Source organism: Camelina sativa, chromosome 10, assembly GCF_000633955.1.
Source record: "Camelina sativa cultivar DH55 chromosome 10, Cs, whole genome shotgun sequence".
Lineage (NCBI taxonomy): Eukaryota > Viridiplantae > Streptophyta > Magnoliopsida > Brassicales > Brassicaceae > Camelina > Camelina sativa.
This window is the reverse complement of record NC_025694.1, coordinates 6,520,271-6,538,379: the sequence shown is the minus strand read 5'-3', so window position 1 is coordinate 6,538,379 and position 18,109 is coordinate 6,520,271. Positions and strand designations below refer to the sequence as shown.

Sequence of the window (18,109 nt, the reverse complement as noted above, 5' to 3'; positions counted from 1 at the left end):
TTTTTTTTTTTTTTTAATTCATTGTACTGTGCATGCCTTCCAATTTAATCACTTCTTCGCCTCTGTTATTTTTGTTTTGGTTCCCCTAATAAGTAAACTAAACTAAGTAAGTTTCTTATTCGTCTAATTGCATTGCAGGTGTTTTGATATCGAATTTATGATGATCCGATCATCATCATCATCGCTCCAGATTGTTTGATTTCTCATATGAATTTTCACTTTGTTTTGTTTGATTTTTAGGTTTATGGAGGATATTAAAACGCTCTGATCGGTGATTTACTTTGATTGGTCGTTTGTCAAGCGTTCGGTCTTCTCGTTTTTTTTTTGTTGTTGTTGGCAGGTTGTTGTTTTATCTATCTTTGGATTTTTTAATTCCCCACACTTCTTAATTCCTATGTATATATGCGACTTTTTTGTTGTTGTTGTTGTTGTTGTTGTATTATAAGCTAACAAAATATATCTTCTCTCTCTCTTTGATGCAGATTGCACAGTGGGGTTCGCTCTTTTGTTGAATCTTTCTCTTCATCATCTGTTTTGGTAAGTTTCTTCTTCTGGTATATCTCTTTGCTACATCTTCTTCTTCTTCTTCTTCTTTTTCTTTCCCCTTAATGACTTTATGTGATTTGCTATTGTTGGTGAGGTGTTCTGATCTATGTAACCAGGGGTAACAGCAATTCAGATAGGCTTCAGATGCAAAGCTCTACCGACCTGGTAATTTTCTAATGCTGCACATATTTCTAGCGTTTGATACTTGTTTGATCTTATTATTATGTTCATCTTCTTATTTTACCTCTTGGATCTGTTATTTTAGACTGTGGAGGATGCTTTGCTCGGTGGGTGATGGTTCTGATGGATCCCTGTCTTCTCTGCGCTACCTCTTAAGGTAGTCTTCTTCCTTTTTTGCCTATCTGTTTTTTTATGTAATATTGGCCAACTGTTGCTCCTCTATTTCTGTTGTATATTCGCAGATGACGTTCTTGCTGAGAGATCAAAGATCCACAGATTATCCCCTACACGGGTTTGTTCTTAAACTTTGTCCCTTTTTAACTATTAATTGTGTGTGTTTTTCTTGCATATATTTAAAAGCTGACATCATTGTTCGTGGTTATGCTGGTTGGAATTCTAGGTTTGCCTTGAAGGTCTTAGACCAGGTCTCCCTAAGCCAAAGGTACACTCTCTTCTTTTGACACTCTTGTAGTCAGGTAGTGTTCTTCCTCTTAACCTCTTTTTCTTAGTTTCTTTCTATATAAGTGAAAAACCTTCTTTCTCTCTTTAATGCAGATCACGAGGAACGAAGCTTTCTGTCTGGGAGTGCGTTGGATTTCTGAGTTCAACTTTCAGGTTACCTTACATCTATACACTTTTTTTGCCTTATCGGTTGTTTTATTTAATTTTGGCTAGTTGTTTGTCCTCTGTTTCTTGTGTTTTTCAGATGTCGTGCTGTCATGTCTCAGTTTATCTTGAAGGATTCCTTTGCTCTGTCGTTACTCCCTGTTGCCTCTTTGACAGTCTCCCTTTGTTATATCCCAGGCAGCATCAAGAACTCTTTGACAGGCTTTGATGGAAACACTTCTTCTATGACTATGGGCTACGTCTTCAAGGGGTTTTGTTCTTCCTCTTAATACATCTTTTACTTTCGTTTTTTGTTATGTTCCTGACGTTTCTTTGTTTGTTTTTGCAGGTGTTTTGGAACCCAATTATGATATGATTATGGCGTAATCTTCTCCAGGCTCCTATGTCTTCAGGCACGTTCTCACAGGTTCCTTCTTCTAATTAAACCCATCTCTATTTGATTATGTCTTGTCTCTTTGGTTCGGTGTTTTTTTTTTTCTAATTACATGTTATTAACTTCTCGTTTTTGTTTTGTTGGTTTAGATTGGAGGATGCCACGATTGATCGGTGATGGATTTGGCTGATCGTTGTCACTTTAATTTATGTTGATTTTTCTTCTAGGGTTTGGTTTCTAAAAATTGAATCGTTCAAGGCCTTTTTTGATATTATGTTCATGCGATTTTTAACTCTTCTTCGCTCTGTTATGTATTTAAGATTGTGGAGGAGGATGCTTTGATCGGTTGGTGATGGTCTTGAATTTTGATAGATCATTTTTGTCTTCTCTGCGCTACATCTTCAGGTAATTTCTTGGACCTTGTTGCTGTTGTTTTTGTTGTGACCATGGCGTTTCTCACTACAACTAATCTCATCTTCAACTCCGACCAAGGTATACAAATTTTTGTGATATTCAATTTCTTAGCGCAGACTAGGTAGGAGCTCTCTTTCTATCTGACGTTTCTTCTAAATTATTAAATTGTTCAGAAGCAAATCCGAGATGGTTTTGAAGAATTGGAAAGTCTCATAACATACCTCAACAAGTTCGTGTTCTTCGTAATCCTCCTGCTTCACCACCTGACACCTGTTAGATTATTTCATTATATTTATATACTTCTCTTGTCTTCTAACTCTTTGAATCTCTGGTGATTAGAGATATGGTGCAAGCCAATGTCGTTTTGCAAGTGTGGATCGGAGGACCTTGCTCTGTCCATGATAGAAAGTTAGAAACTATCCTCTCTCTCTCGGAACAACCTGTAAGTGGTAACATTTTTTTTCTTCTTCTTATTTTTCTGAAACTTTTGTCACTCGTTTTATATACTTTGCTCTCTCTCTCTCATTTGAATTTTCACTTTGTTTTCTTGATTTTAGGTTTATGGAGGATATATTACGCTCTGATCAGTGATTTACTTTGATTGGTCGTTGTCAAGCGTTCGTCTTCTCCTTTTTTTTTTTTTGATGGCAGGTTGTTTTATCTATCTTCGGGTTTTTAATTCCCCACAGTTATTAATTCCTATGTATGCGATTTGGTTGTTGTTGTATTATAAGCTAACATAATATATCTTCTCTCTCTTTGATGCAGATTGCACAGTGGGGTTTGCTCTGTTGTTGAATCTTTCTCTTCATCATCTGTTTTGGTAAGTTTCTTCTTCTGATAATATCTCTTTGCTACATCTTCTTCTGCTTCTTTTTCTTTCCCCTTAATGACTTTATGAGATTAGGTATTGTTGGTGAGGTTTGATTTCTTCTTTAGTGTCTTATTGTGTTTTCTACTTTCTATTTTGTGTGATCATGTTCATGTGACTTTTACCTCTTGGATCTGTTATTGTAGATTTTGAAGGATGCTTTGCTCGGTGGATCCTTGTCTTCTCTGCGCTACCTCTTCAGGCAGTTTTCTTCCTCTTAACCAATATGTCTTTTCTTTCTTTCTTTCTATATAAGTCAAATTACATATATCTGTTTCTTTGATGCAGACCATCGAGATTAATGTGTGTGAGGATTTGAAGAGAAGAAAAACTAAACATTGTGAAAGTGAATGTTTTTGGAGGATGCTTTGCTCGGTGGATCCTTGTCTTCTCTGCGCTAACTCTTCAGGCAGTTTTCTTCCTCTTAACCAATGTCTTTTCTTTCTTTCTTTCTATATAAGTCAAATTACATATAACTGTTTCTTTGATGCAGACCATCGAGATTAATGTGTGTGAGGATTTGAAGAGAAGAAATAAAAAAACATTGTGAAAGTGAATGGTTTGCGTATGAAGCTAGAACCATACAAGGAGATTGTGTCTCCTGCTTTGTTTGGCATTATAACTCAGGTTACAGTTTCAAACACTTGTCTTACCAGTTTATATTTCTCTCTGTTCTGTGATTGTGGATTTACTTCAGATTTTTGTGTCTTTTGTTTTTTCTTCAGGATGCAAGCATGCAAGGTTATTGGTGGGATGAGAGGTATGACTGGATTGCTTTGGAAAACCTCATTGCTTGATCCATATGAGGTACTGATAACTCTTTATTTTTATAATTACTTGGTTAGATCATACATTTTGAATATATCAAGTCCTCATCCTTTTCGTTCTATGTGTGTTGACGTGGTGCAACTCTTTTTTTCATTATATACACTTAGACGTGATGCTAATCGATTGGTGTTCTGATCTTTGTAACCAGGGGCAGTAATCTTTCTCAGCAATTCAGATGGCCTTCAGATGCAGAGCTCTACCGATTGACCTGGTAATTTTCTCCTTATAATTGTTGTTGCATATAAGCTCTACCGTCCCACTTTGTCATAAGTTTTTTCCAATTTCAGGACCGTCTTAAGAAACTCAAGTCAGAATATTTCTTGCTATATGGCTAACAGACTTTTCATATGACTTTTATTCTACAATTTTTTTTTGCAGATTCCAGGACGTGAATCTATTGCAGCCAAGCTTGTGTGGCAAATTTGACATAGCAGGTGAGTTATAAGTCTGTAATGGTGGACAACTGATTGACACAGCAGGTTAGCTATGAGTCTGTATCTATCTGCACATATTATCTTTCTGTGTCCCTGCATGTGATCATGTAGTTTTCAGCTTTTATTTATATATGCCACAACAACTCGTACTCGTCTGTCTTCACATTGATTAAATTTTACTTACTTTCCATGTTTGTTCGTAACCTATAACTCTGCTTTGTTTTTTCTTTGCAGGTCTCTGTCTGATTTTGCAAACCAATTCTTTTTTAAGGTGCTGCATACTTGAGATCTTTGATTGAAACTTATCTTAAGATATGTCTTTTTGTGAATGATGTTTTTAAGTATTCTGATGATGATTTCAATTTACAGCTTGCTTATGGACCGACGTGGTTCTATATGGGGAAGAGCACACTCTTAAATCATTACAACATGATGACAAAGTAACACGAACATGCGACAGGTTTTTGTCTTGTTCGAGCGTCTTTTCTTAAAGTTTATATTTTTTATCTTATTATTGTGATCATCTGATTTTAACTCTTGGATATGTTATTTTAGATTGTGGAGGATGCTTTGCTCGGAGGTTAATTGTTCTGACGATGGATCGTTGTTTTCTCTGCACTACATCTTCAGGTAGTGTTCTTCCTCTTAATCGATTTTTTTTCTTTCTTTCTGTATAAGTGAAATTACATATCTCTGTTTCGTACATGCAGACCATCGAGATTAATGTGTGTGAGGGTTTGAAGAGAAGAAAAAACATTGTGGAAGTGAATGTTTTGTGTATGAAGCTAGAACCATATAAGGAGATTGCGTCTGCTGCTCAGGTTACAGTTTCAAACACTTGTCTTACCAGTTTATGTTTCTCTACGTTCTGTAATTGTGGATTTACTTCAGATTTTTGTGTCTTTTTTCTTCAGGGTGCAAGCAAGGTTATTGGTGGGAAGAGAGTTAGGAAACCTCATTGCTTGATCCATATGAGGGTACTGATAACTCTTTCTTTAAAGTTATAATTACTTGGTTAGATACTACATCTTGAATATATCAAGTCCCCATCCTTCCCGTTCTAAGTGTATTGACTTGATGCAACTATTATTTCATTATTTCAGGGTATACACTTTGAGGGGTTTGTCTCGTGTTTGATGGTAATCGATTGGTGTTCTGATCTATGTAATCCATCACTGTTGATAAGGTATGGATTCTGATGACTTTTATCTGCTCTGTTTGATTATGAAGGCTTTCTCTTACAAAATAGTGTAATCCTTTTTTATGAAGGTACTTGGTGGAATGGGAGGGATGACTGGATTACGCTAGGAAACCTTATTGCTTGTTCTTGCTGTCTACACACATTCAGATGAGAGATCGATGATCCACAGATTCTTTCCTACACGAGTTGGTTCCTTAACTTTGTTCCTTTATTTTACTAGTTTTTGTATTCAGTGTCTTTTTAATGAATCTCTATCTCTCTTTGATGCAGATCGTGGAGGCATGGAGGGGGAGTGATTTGAAAAATTTCGTACTTTAATGTGTGTTTTTGATTGCATAACCACAGGCTTACATCTAGAGTTGTTGTGGTGTGTGATTTGAAATTTCTTTTGTCTTCTTATTCTCAGTTGAAGCATTATAATGGCGACTAGAGAGCAAACAAGTCAGAGAGAGAGAGAGGTATGTATTCTTTTCTTGTCTTATAAATTATATGATTTTGACTGAGTTAGTGACTTTAGTGTGTTTGAATATAGTTTTGTATTTGTTTCTTTTTGGTTCTGTGAAACAGGTGGGCGTTGATTGATTTATTTGACTCTCTCGTTGATGATTTTTTACTGAAGAATGAACTAGATTCAGAACACAATCGTCGCTAACGTGCTTGCTTATAAAGGTAACAACACCAAACTGGTTCTACTGATTTGATTGGTTCTACTGATTTGATTGATAAAATTTGCTTTAAAGTTGTTGTTTTTGGTTTTCTTTTTCTTTTTAAAGAGATCATCATCATTCAAGCAAGCTAGAGACCATATGTGTACAACTAATTCCATTGGATGACACCATTCCAATCATGAGCCAACAACAACAAGAAGAAGTACACCTCCACTCCAGGTTTTGTTTCATAATCATGTCTGATTTTTGTGATATTATCTGATTGTTAATTTTGCAATTTGATTTAAATGGGAATTTTATCATTGTTGTAGGGACCCTGAGAGACGAATTTTGAATTGATAATGGTTCTGTTTGTTCCTGTTTTCCTAGTTTTACCCACCACATTGCTATAGGTAATAGGTATGTCTGATTTACCCTTATTTATGATGTCAAACTATCTTTCTATGTGAATTCATTATCTTCATAAAGCTCGTACATTTATGTGTTTGTGTTTTGATTGCATATACAGGCTGAAATCATTGTTCGTGGTTATGCTGGTTGGAATTCTAGGTATGCCTTGAAGGTCTTAGACCAAGTCTTCCCAAAGGTACGCTCTCTCTTATTGACACTCTTGTAGTCATTCCATCACTGATCGGTTGGTTTTTTTTGCCTTGACGGTCTTAGACAAAGTCTTCCCGAAAGTACACTCTCTCTTTTTATTGACACTCTCTCTTCCCAATGTCCAAGAAGAGCACCTCCAGGTTTTGTTTCATATCATTCTTCACTTATGTCTGATTTTGTTTTATTATTGGCAAATCCTCTTTTCTTCTCTTCTCCATTGACTAACTACAGTATTTATTTACCTGATGATTTTGTTCGCTCTCTCTCAGGTTCCGGGCCAGCCAAGACTGCAGCCAAGCAATATATGTCCAAGGATTGTTAGCCTTCAATCGGGCTCTTACTTTAAGCTAACTAAAAATCAGTTATTTTTTTTACATCTTCGCATATAATTTGGTCTCATCCCTCCTCACTTCACCATGTTGTTTCTTGTTGGATTTCTCTAACTTCCTTAAATCTGGTGTTTTAGGATCTTTGATTATTGGTTGGGGTTTTAGAAAGAGCAAAGAGCAAGTTGAAGTGCTGTCAAAAGAGTTGGCTCATCGTCCGGCTGTGCTAGGTTTGTAGTTCATGTCTCTGCTCTGTGTTTTTGTTACCTCTAGTCTCATGAATTAACATTGCAGGATGTACAGGTATGGTAGCATCATTCCAATAGATGATTCTTTGGGTTATGCTGCAAATTTTTCACACATGCTGGGATATAATAGTCCTCAGATGAAAGAACTCATGAGGCTTATGTCAACAACCACAGGTTTCTTCTGGCTCTCTCTGTTTCTACATGTCAATTTTGTTTCCTTATTATATGATCCTAAGGTACAGTTTTATCTCTTTTCGATGTAGGTGCCAAGCAAAGAGCAAGTTGAGTTGCTGTCAAAAGAGTTGTCTCATCATGCGGCTGTGCCAGGTTTGTAGTTCATGTCTCTGCTATGTGTTTTTGTGACCTCTACTTTCATGACTCATCAAAGCTTAGCAAAATAAGCCGATGCTAATTATAAACTGAGTGTTATGATTGTTTCAAACCTACATCTAGTTTATACTTAATTTTACATTGCAGATTATATATGTTTACAAAGTTATTGATGCTCTGCCTTCGACAGTCTAATGACTGAATTTGCTAGTGGTGTTATGACCCTTCAAGTGGATGTCTCCCAGAGTATCTATCTATGGTCCAAATACTCGGCAAGTTTGGTTCTCTAACCTCTATTTTATTGGCAAAATCCTCTTCTCTTCTCCATTGACTATCACCTCATGATTTTGTTCTCTCTCAGGTTCTGAGCCAGCCAAGCAATGTCCCCTATCTTGAAATATATTTGCCACGATCCAAGGTTTGTTTGTTTGTTCTCTTGTGCTTCTTTGTGTACTTTTACATTTACTCACTATAGCATCTATTTAAATAATTTGGTGGTTTTGAGTATTATTATGTGTATATGATTTGATCTTATCATATTTTGCATCATCCCGTTTAGCTATGATTACTTTTATACCTTTTGTATTTTGTTTCCCTCTTACAGGGAGGTGTGAATGAATGAGATTATCATGGAATCACGAATATTGATAGTGCCTTTGACTTCAGTTAATATTGTTGAATTTTCAGAAATTGCTGGTAAGAAGATCAATTGTTGGTACACAGCTTCGAAGAGTTTCAGCTACGAGTGCTGCTTCCCGTGTGGCTCAAGAGATGGGTGTCAAAGTCGGGCATGAGGTATGTTGGCTTCTCTTCTTGTTTTGCTGCTGGTAGTTTATTCTTTCGCAATTGTCACTACACTCTCTAAATCTAACCTTTTGGTTGGTGCTTGTCACAGGTTGGGTATTCCATTCGATTTGAGGATTGTACTTCTGACAAAACAGTTAAGAAGTATATGACTAATGGTATGCTTCTGCCCGACCTGCTTGGCGAACCAGGTCTACATGTAAGAAATACCTTTTGCACATTTTATTATTATTACTGGTTGACGACAGCTGAACGATTTTACTTACTGATTGCAAAACAGTTCAATGTCGTTATTGTGGATGAGGCAAGTAAACTTTGTCGTACAGTGTCTCTTCTTAATTGTGTAACCTGGGTTAAATTCTTGGATACATTCTTATTGACTTTTCTTATACTTCACAGGATATATAGATGACCTCCATGAATTGTGGGTTCTTATCTATCTATAGATCCAATTACTCGGACAAGGTTTCTTCTCTGACCTCTATTTTATTGGCAAATCATCTTCTTCTCTTCTCCATTGACTAACTATCACTTGATGATTTTGTTTATCTCTCTCAGGTTCCGAGCCAGCCAAGTAATGACCTATCTTGAAGGAGATTCTGCTACGATCCACGGTTTGTTTGTTTGTTCTCTTGTGCTTCTGTGTGTCTGTACAAGTAATATATCTTAACTGATACTTGACAACTTCTTCCTTTTTATCAGGTTACCAGGAAACAGCTGGATTAACAGTTAATGATCATGTTCGTGAGTTCTCGTCTTTATCTTGGCTTTCTTTCTTTTCTCTTTTCTAGGGCTATGCATCTGTTCTCACGATTCTTTTGTTTCATATCTCATAGGAGGCCTTTGAAGAACGATTGCGAGAATATCCTGTGACGTGTACATCCCTCGGCGGTAGTTCTGTCCCAGCTCTTGACAAAGATTGTTTTGGGACTAGTTCCTAGCCCAATCAATTCTGGTAATGTGTTTGTTTGACTGCATATCTCTCTATCTATTGAAGTGTTCATATGGTCTGAATCTTGATGCTCAACTGAATTTAACTTTTTTTGCAGTCAGAGGGAGACACAATAACTGGTGGTGACTTGTAAGTTTATTGGTTTACTAGGAAGCAGCTGGATTCACAGTTAATGATTCTGTTCACACAAGGTTGATGAGTTATCCTCTTTATCTTGGTTTTCTTTTCTCTTTTCTCTTTTCTCTTTTCTCTTTTCTCTTTTCTATGGTTATTCATCTGTAGCCAACATATAACTTGCCCTGATATTACAACCACTTTCTCTGGAGCTTGGACCAGGAATTTTGGGAAATATCTTCGATGGAGTTCAGGTTCAGTTGGATTTTTATATTCTTGCCTGACATGAAGTTTATGATTTGTTTTACCATTACAAACTGCAGACTGTGCATGGCTTCTCACGATTCTTTTGTTTCATATCTCACAGGAGGCCTTTGAGGACTATTATCCGGTGATGTGTGCATCCCTCAGGGTGTGTCTGTCCCAGCTCTTGAAAAATATTTTTCTACTGCATGTCTCAATGTCTGTCTATTCAAGTGTTCACTCTGGTTTTGTTCCCCTAATTACTGGATATTTTGATAGCTTTCTTATCATGTTTTCAGGTTATCTTCATACCCTTTTCCCTTCTGTTCTTGGTGGAACCTGTGCCATTCCTGGTGCTTTTGCCTGTGGGAAACTGTTATCAGTCAGGCACTTTCCAAGGTAGGTTGTGACACTCTGGTTTTGGTCCACTTAATTACTGGATATATTGAATTTCCAAAGCTAATTTGTTCTTTTATACATAATACGCCAACTCCCATGCTGTTGTGTATGTTGGTTGTGGAGTGAGAGGAAATGAAATGGCTGAGTTATATCTCTCTCATTCTGAATCTGCATATTGTTCATACAACTCAGACATTTGATCTGATCGTTTCTGATAAATTAGGTTCTTATGGACTTCCCACATGCTGTACGTGATGAAAGTGTTATTGTAGTGTTATTGTTGGTGCAGTTTCACCTCCTGGAGGAGACTTTTCAGATCCTGTGACTTCTGCTTGGTATAAGGACAGGCCGATGTATGTAAGGTACACTAACGAGGACAATGAGACCGAAGGTGATGGTATTTTCAGGCTGGTTGCTTTCGATGTGGAAACCAAAAGCTGCATTTGGGGAATAGCAGACATTCGAGTAAACCGAGAAAAGGCAAGCAAAGAGAATGGCGACTCGAAATGGCTTTCGAGTCACTACGGTTAGTCGGTTTCCTTTCTGAATGTTGAGAGAACACAGTAATAAGGAATTTATCTTTTAGTTTATACTTATAGTATTAAAATCTCAATAGAAAGTCTATTAAAACGATACGTAATAAGATTAGACACGACGATGACTAACTTGAGAGTTGAGACAGAGAAGAAAACCAAAAGTAGTAGGAGATGTGTTTCTTTTATTGCTCTAAGTGCATAAAGGCAGCTAAAACACAAGTAGACATCAGAATTGGCTGCTTCAAGGGCTAGAGAATGGCTTCAAGCACCCATCGTGATGATGCAACGGATACTCTCTCCCTTCAACATGTAAACAAAGGCCTTGTTGATCTCTGAGAATGGCACTGTGTGAGTGATGAATTTCTCAAGCTCCAGCTCCTATTTCATTCAGAACATTGGTATCAGAAGATCCGGTCTTCTCATTACCTTGTTCATGTACTTTTCGACAACCCCGGGAATGTCAGTTTTGGGTTTGTAGTTCCCAAAGAAAGTACCCTCATTTAAGAAATTCAATTGGATGAGACTTGAAGGCATCGTCTTTGCTTGTCAAAAATGACTTCAATTTCAAGTTTTATAGACAACATTTTGAGCTCTTCGTCTTCCACATTCAAATTCAGGACAACAGTATACTAAAGACAGAATAGTAGTGAACCTGTTGAGATCCATCTTGGTAAGACATAGTATATAGAGAGAATGGACAAACGTTAACAGCGAATTCTTAACAATCTCATCATATTACAGAAGTAGCATGAGAAAGAAAACGATGATAGTCTCTTAGTATCATACCAAAGCTAAAACGAAAAACAAAAAAGAGTAACAGGAGGGTGAAGAAATGTTTCGGAACTGAACGAGAACGGTAATGATCCGCTTAGAAAAGTAAACGCAGCAGCCTAGGGACAATGCAGCAGAAGCAGCTCAGAAACCATGGATCTTGATGTTATCTTTCTTCACAAGACCAGCCTGTTCCATCAAAAAAGTATGTTAAACAAAATCAAGCAACAAATATTTTTGTTAACCACTTGGTAAAAGCGTGATGTTTACCTGGACTAGGAACGTGGAGACGTTCTTTCTCTGATCACCTTGAAGCTGAATAACCTACACATTTGCACAAGTAGCCATAAGTACTGGAGAATAGCCAGAGACGGCACACATAATAAATCCTTCGGCTACGCGTTCCAATTAGTCTTCAACCCTTTGTTGAATTATTATTCTAAAGGACTAGAAAGACAGTAATTGACCCACATGGATGTACCATGGTGTTTTAAAAGCACGTACCTGTCCCAGTTCAGAGTCTTGAACCACAGTTCCGTTGCAACAAAATTCTTTCTTGAGGTCCTTGAGTATCTTGGTGTAACTGTACTCTTTCTTCAGCCCCTGGACCGTTGTCAAGCTTTTCCTACCATTCCGCTGCTGGACACGAATGTGAACGTACTCTTTTGTTCCTGCACCTGAGTCCTCAACATTCGCATCAGCAAACGGATCTGCAGACAAGCAAAAAAAAAAGAAACGAATTAGCTCCTATCAATTCTCACATGAGATACAGCAAACCACAACCTGAAGAATCCAAGACTTGAGAAACAAATTAACAAAATCTCATGTTCCTAATATCAAAAACTCTTAGCAAACATCTGAAAATAAGTCTAAAATAACTGAAACTTACCAAAGGCAGTAGGGACCTGGGAATCAAGTTCAGACATGAAACTTTGTTGATCTGAGGGGGAAAACGAGAAGCTGAGACCTGAACAAGAGAAGACCATCATCACATAAAAAATTAACACACTCAGGAGGATTAACAAACAATAGAAGATGAAAGTGTTAAAACCACAATCTATGTAACCAAAAAAAGATTATTAACCAAGTCTTAGATAACAACAGTTAAAGAACTTAAGAAAACACAGGAAACACAAACAGAAGATACACATAACACGATAACAAACAATAAACACACACAATTCTAGTACGAGCCGTTCAGAGATTAAATGATACATAAACCAAAAGAGATACTACAATCACCAACTCCAGATTCATTCATCATCCGCAAAAGAAGAATCGAAATGAGCAAAAACCATGTTGCATCCAATATATTCTTTATCCTAATACCAGTAACCTAGTTAATCAGATCCAGCTCAATTACAGGATACGATGTAAAGAAAAAAAAAAAAAAAAACAATCCACCAATTTTAATTTTGTCACAAGAGATCAAAAAGCAAGATCCACTTTATCAAACTCAGCATGCGATTCGAATAGCAAATGATAAAACCAGCTGATGAACGGAAACAAAATCAATCACAGACTCGGAGTCTGAGACTCCACAATTACGGATCCGAGCAATAAAAATACAAACTTCACCTCGAAATTACCGAAAAATCAAAAGATTTGAGCAAGAGTTTGGTGAATAAGGACAATATTTACCTGATCCGGAAAGTAGAGTTTCGTGGATCTGATGATCGAAGAAGATAGAAGGAACAGAAACCCTAAATTCTCGGATAGAGTCTCCAACTTCTGGTTTCGGTGGCGAGAAAATTTAGGAAAGAGGAAGAAAGAGGAATAGATATTTTTTTGTCACGACAGAATAATTTTTTTAAAGTTTAAATCTGATCTTCTCAGATATTTTTTTTTTATTATTATTTGTTTCCTTCATGGATTGACAATACGGTTTAACCGGGCCGGTTCAGAAATCTTTGTTCGGTTTCGAAATTCTTTTTTTTTTTGTCAATTTGAACCAAACAAAGCTTTGATTCGGTTACGATGTGGTAGATTTCGGTTTGGTTTACAGTGGTTTTTTGTTTGATTGAAGCATCGTTTTTAATATCAGGATGATACCAATGGACACCGTGACTACTGACTACCACCAACACTTTCATTACTGACTCTCATCCCACTGAAAACGGAGTTAAGAATGGGTTTGATTTAACAGTTTTAACTTTCATTTCAAACATAATTGACATGTCAGAACATGAGTTACACATCATACATATGCATGGTTGCACTGCTTGTAGACGCGGAAACTTGTCACCCCTCCGTATTTGAGGAATGGTTGCACTGCTTGTAGACGCGGAAACATATGCATGGTTGCAATGCTTTGAAGAATGCGCTCAATGGCCTTATGGAAGTTCAGAACAAAGTGAATAAAGACCTCAAAATATTGGAAATCAAAGGGAAATCTTTGCATGTGCAACTGAGGAGATGGCTAAGAGATGTGGAAGAGATTGTCTCCAAAGCAAATTCAATGCAGGAAAAGCGTGTTTCATGTGCTCCGTTCTTGAAATGCAGGCTGAGCAAAACACTTGTTGTAATTCTTGAGAAAGTCAAGAGACTTGAAAAGCAAGGTGTAGAGCTTCTCGACATATTCTCTGTGGAAGGTAAATCTGAACTAGTTGAAAAAATTCTTGGACCCTCGATTCCTGATCAAACAATAGCATCAGAGATGTTAGACAAAATTCTAAGCTGTTTAATGAGCGATAAGGTTCAAAAGATTGGTATTTGGGGTATGGGTGGAGTCGGGAAAACGACAGTAGTCAGAGAACTGAATAATAAGCTATGGAAAGAGGCTGCTACACAGCCTTTTGGTATGGTGATATGGGCTACAGTTTCCAAAGAGTTTGAAGTGGGAAGGGTCCAGAAGCAAATCGCCGAGAGGTTGGATATAGAAATAAAATTGGGTGAAAACGAGGAGAAACTAGCGAAACGGATTTATGGAAGGCTTGAGAAAGTAAGTAGCTTTCTTCTCATTCTTGATGATGTCTGGAAACCCATTGATTTAGACCAGTTGGGGATTCCAAAAACAGATGAACACATCTGTTCAAAGATTGTGTTGACTTCAAGATTTTTAGAGGTTTGCCAGAGCATAAAAACGGATATTGACTTCAGAGTGGATTGCTTATGTGAAGAAGAAGCCTGGGAATTGTTTTGTCAAAACGCTGGAGAAGTTACCAGATCAGATCGTGTTAGACCCATTGCAAGAAAAGTTTCTCGGGAATGTGGTGGATTGCCTTTGGCTATCATCACAGTTGGAATGGCTATGCGGGGGAAGAAGGTAGTCAAGCTGTGGAAGCATGCCCTTAAGGAACTCAAGAGTTCGGTGCCGTATGTCAAGAGTATTGAAGAAAATATCTACCAACCTTTGAAATTGAGCTACGACTTGCTCGAGCCAAAGATGAAATCTTGCCTCCTCTTTTGTGCCTTGTTTCCAGAGGATTACTCAATTGAAGTAGCTGATCTTGTAAGGTACTGGATTGCCGAAGGGTTTATAGATGAAACACAAAACCATGGGTATTTAATGAATCAAGGAATTACTTTGGTTGAAAGTCTGAAAGACTCTTGCTTGTTAGAAGAGGGTGTTCGTGATGACACAGTTAAAATGCATGATGTGGTTCGTGATTTTGCGATATGGGTCATGTCGTCCTCGCAAGATGATAGTCACTCTCTTGTCATGTCTGGTATAGGCTTGCGAGAGTTTCCACAAGAGAAGTTTGTTCCTTCTATCCGAAGAGTTTCTTTGATGAACAATATGCTTAAACGGCTCCCGGATAAGGTGGTAGAGTGTGTTGAACTCTCGGCTTTACTGCTACAAGGAAACTTTCACCTTGAGGAATTACCAGCAGGGTTCTTGCTATCTTTGCCAGCACTTCGGATTCTGAATCTAAGTGGGACACGCATAAGGTCATTACCTCTCTCCCTCAGCAAGCTTCATGAGCTTCGGTCTCTCATCTTGAAAGACTGCTACTACCTTGAAGAAGTTCCTTCCCTTGAAGGCCTTACCAAAATTCAAATTCTGGATCTCTGTGCCACCCCTATTAGGGATATGCCAAGAGGGTTGGAAACTTTGAACAGCTTGAGACTACTTGACCTCTCCCGAACACATCACCTCGAAAGCATACCAGCGGGAATCATCCCACAGTTATCAAGTTTAGAGGTTCTAGACATGACACTTAGTCATTTCCACTGGGGCGTTCAAGGACAAACTCAGGAAGGGCAAGCAACACTTGAGGAGATTGCGTGTCTCCATCGTTTATCGGTTCTCTCCATCAGGGTCGTATGTGTCCCACCTCTTTCCCCTGAATACAATTCTTGGATAGAAAGGTTGAAGAAATTCCAGTTGTTTATTGGCCCAACAGCAAACTCCTTACCTAGTAGACATGACAAGAGGAGAGTAACAATAAGTAGTCTCAATGTTTCAGAGGCATTCATAGGGTGGTTGCTAGCAAATACGACCTCCCTAGTGATGAACCATTGCTGGGGTCTCAATGAGATGCTGGAGAACTTGGTAATTGATAGCACAAATAGCTTCAACGTTTTGAGGTCTCTAACGGTCGAAGGTTTTGGTGGAAGTATAAGGCCTGCTGGTGGATGTGTAGCGCAGCTGGATCTTCTACCTAACCTCGAAGAACTTCATCTGCGTCGTGTGAATCTAGAAACCATTAGAGAGCTCGTGGGGCATCTGGGGTTGAGATTTCAGACACTGAAACATTTAGAGGTCAGCAGATGTAGCCGGCTCAAATGCCTTCTCTCATTAGGGAACTTCATCTGTTTCTTGCCGAACCTACTAGAGATACATGTTAGCTTTTGTGATATGCTTGAGGAGCTGTTTGACTATTCTCCAGGAGAAGTTCCAGCCGCCACTGAACCTGTGGTACCTGCCCTGCGTGTCATAAAGCTGATGAATCTTCCGCGGCTGAGGAGATTATGTAGCCAAGAAGAGTCATGGGTAAGCTTAGAACATGTGGAGGTGATAAGATGCAATCGTCTCATGAATCTACCCATTACGTCAAACAACGCCCATAGAGTCAAAGAAGTAAGAGGGGAAACACACTGGTGGAACAACTTAATTTGGGACGATAACACTACAAGAGAAACCCTTCAACCTCGTTTCTTACCAGCTGATGGAAATAAAGTAAAGAACTCTCTCGGAATCTCTTGTTAGCAGATCAATAATGTAATCAGGATCTCATGGCTGAGGAGATTTGTAGATACAATGTGAATGTAATCATGGACTTGCAGAAGCTTCTCCAGTTGTTCAAAGAATAAGAACCGGTTGTCCAAAGTATGTAATACAATATAATATGGTAACTTAATTTATGTGTCATGAAACGGTGTTACAGTAATATATTCAGCTTCTGAACAATGGTCAAGCAAAGGATTACGTCTGTTAAGAACAATTTTCTTAATATATTCACACAAAGTGAAACAAGGGTTATCCTTACAACAACTAGTACAAATAGCCACATAGCTTCCATTGCTGCTGAGTAACAACAACAAATAAGCAATTTAAAAAAGAAAAAAAAAAACAGTCCTAAGCATGATCTGATATCAAACCATTTTCTAGAGAATCAATGTCTTCATTTTGTAAGAGAAGTAGCGCCTAATCTTCGTCGGTAGGCTTGGAAGGACCAGACTTTTTGGGGAGAAGGAGATTGTGGATGTTAGGCATCACTCCTCCGTTGGCAATAGTCACATCTCCAAGTAGTTTGCTTAGTTCCTCGTCGTTCCTCACAGCAAGCTGAATGTGTCGTGGAACTATACGTGTCTTCTTGTTGTCTCTCGCTGCGTTCCCAGCGAGCTCAAGTACCTTCAATCAAATAACGCACACTAAGCTCAATTGCTAGGAACTATTTTTCAAAACACTGAAAGCACAGATTTAAATTAACAACAACAAAGATCTGCTAGGAAACTTAATCAGAATTTCCGAATTCGCAATCAATTGACAAATTCAAAAAAAAAAAAAAAAAAAACCAAAATTGAAACAAACAAAAAAAATGGAAAATGTAAAAGTGAAATCACAAATCCAAAACGCTAACCCATCCATTTCAATTTTTTATAAAAGAAGCAAATTAAATTGGCGATGAAATAGATGAGAATCTGAAATGATTGATTTTTGTTACCTCGGCGGCGAGATATTCAAGAACGGCGGCGAGATAGACAGGAGCTCCGGCACCAACACGCTCGGCGTACTTCCCGGCCTTCAAAAACCGAGCGATACGACCAACAGGGAATTGAAGCCCAGCCTTGCTACTACGAGACGTAGACTTCTTCGCCGCACCAGATCCTAGTGTTTTTCCCCGACCCGCCATTTCTACAGCTCTAGAAGAACAAAGCGTACTTGAGTATTATTAATAGAGTGGGGAAGAATAGAAAGTATCAGGTGACCAATGAACTCACACTGCATGGATCGATAACTCTGACCGTTAGATTGGTTTTATGTTTAACGGACACGATGTGAGTTTTTCATGCTCCCACCCCATCGCTTGGACATTTTTTTATTGGTCCTCCGATAATCTCAATGGATTGATCTACTTATATGGGCTTATTTAATTGAAAGCCCTCCTTTCTAGTCTCACATCATTCGCCCCAAACAATTTTTCTTGTCAAGTAATATATAAAAATTTCCTCCCATTTTAACTAGTGAGGGAGCGAAT

General features: G+C 38.0%; 5 protein-coding genes and 1 long non-coding RNA gene across 31 annotated transcripts in view; 3 read left to right on the top strand and 3 right to left on the bottom strand.

Moving 5' to 3' along the window:
• LOC104717519 overlaps window positions 1–8,365 on the top strand; it is a 9,585-nt gene extending 1,220 nt beyond the window's left edge. The window contains exons 1-39 of one of the 21 annotated variants that reach the window (XR_002033617.1): window positions 7–340; window positions 483–537; window positions 641–711; window positions 812–883; window positions 969–1,018; window positions 1,127–1,168; window positions 1,282–1,341; window positions 1,433–1,603; window positions 1,682–1,759; window positions 1,876–2,218; window positions 2,314–2,369; window positions 2,480–2,582; window positions 2,698–2,791; window positions 2,909–2,963; window positions 3,158–3,638; window positions 3,737–3,818; window positions 3,988–4,050; window positions 4,218–4,273; window positions 4,508–4,544; window positions 4,643–4,733; window positions 4,829–4,903; window positions 4,984–5,094; window positions 5,188–5,250; window positions 5,377–5,459; window positions 5,543–5,659; window positions 5,745–5,793; window positions 5,881–5,932; window positions 6,042–6,143; window positions 6,248–6,361; window positions 6,454–6,541; window positions 6,651–6,728; window positions 6,806–6,882; window positions 7,012–7,103; window positions 7,209–7,298; window positions 7,363–7,490; window positions 7,580–7,643; window positions 7,837–7,922; window positions 8,008–8,064; window positions 8,334–8,365. This is a non-coding gene — a long non-coding RNA (uncharacterized LOC104717519). The other 20 variants (XR_002033633.1, XR_002033627.1, XR_002033630.1 and 17 more) reach the window with 20 other exon arrangements.
• Window positions 8,557–10,901, top strand: LOC104717517. 5 transcript variants are annotated; one of them, XR_756231.2, is made up of 10 exons: window positions 8,557–8,649; window positions 8,850–8,915; window positions 9,009–9,064; window positions 9,153–9,190; window positions 9,287–9,405; window positions 9,500–9,593; window positions 9,739–9,770; window positions 9,884–9,928; window positions 10,059–10,158; window positions 10,431–10,901. XR_756231.2 is itself a non-coding variant. In XM_010435097.2 (10 exons), exons 6-10 carry the CDS (start codon window positions 9,575–9,577, stop codon window positions 10,687–10,689), a joined length of 438 nt encoding a protein of 145 aa, XP_010433399.1. In that variant the 5' UTR covers window positions 8,557–8,649; window positions 8,850–8,915; window positions 9,009–9,064; window positions 9,153–9,190; window positions 9,287–9,405; window positions 9,500–9,574; the 3' UTR covers window positions 10,690–10,901. The 5 variants fall into 5 exon arrangements, 2 of the variants coding, with proteins under 2 accessions (XP_010433399.1, XP_019086398.1); XR_756233.2 differs by having other exon boundaries at window positions 10,382–10,901; XR_756232.2 differs by having other exon boundaries at window positions 9,884–9,978.
• Window positions 10,857–11,247, bottom strand: LOC109126916 (alcohol dehydrogenase class-P-like). The gene is made up of 2 exons (XM_019230854.1): window positions 11,121–11,247; window positions 10,857–11,072 (listed from the first exon to the last, which is right to left on the bottom strand). The coding sequence occupies exons 1-2, from the start codon at window positions 11,226–11,228 to the stop codon at window positions 10,956–10,958; spliced, it is 225 nt and encodes a 74-aa protein (XP_019086399.1). The 5' UTR covers window positions 11,229–11,247; the 3' UTR covers window positions 10,857–10,955.
• On the bottom strand, window positions 11,360–13,270 carry LOC104717516 (protein translation factor SUI1 homolog 1). The gene is made up of 5 exons (XM_010435094.2): window positions 13,107–13,270; window positions 12,355–12,432; window positions 11,970–12,175; window positions 11,736–11,789; window positions 11,360–11,654 (listed from the first exon to the last, which is right to left on the bottom strand). The coding sequence occupies exons 2-5, from the start codon at window positions 12,389–12,391 to the stop codon at window positions 11,610–11,612; spliced, it is 342 nt and encodes a 113-aa protein (XP_010433396.1). The 5' UTR covers window positions 12,392–12,432; window positions 13,107–13,270; the 3' UTR covers window positions 11,360–11,609.
• On the top strand, window positions 13,350–16,981 carry LOC104717514 (disease resistance protein At4g27190-like). Its single transcript, XM_010435091.2, has one exon. The coding sequence runs from the start codon at window positions 13,759–13,761 to the stop codon at window positions 16,615–16,617; it is 2,859 nt and encodes a 952-aa protein (XP_010433393.1). The 5' UTR covers window positions 13,350–13,758; the 3' UTR covers window positions 16,618–16,981.
• The window catches only part of LOC104717515 (probable histone H2A.3), a 2,144-nt gene continuing 868 nt past the window's right edge, over window positions 16,834–18,109 (bottom strand). Inside the window, exons 1-2 of one of the 2 annotated variants that reach the window (XM_010435092.1) lie at window positions 17,576–17,813; window positions 16,834–17,262 (exon numbers count right to left, since the gene is read on the bottom strand). In XM_010435092.1, coding sequence (XP_010433394.1) covers window positions 17,056–17,262; window positions 17,576–17,764 — 396 coding nt within the window. In that variant the 5' untranslated portion in view covers window positions 17,765–17,813 and the 3' untranslated portion in view covers window positions 16,834–17,055. Of the gene's footprint in view, window positions 17,263–17,575; window positions 17,814–18,109 lie in introns of those variants that run through there. The other variant, XM_010435093.2, reaches the window with a different exon arrangement.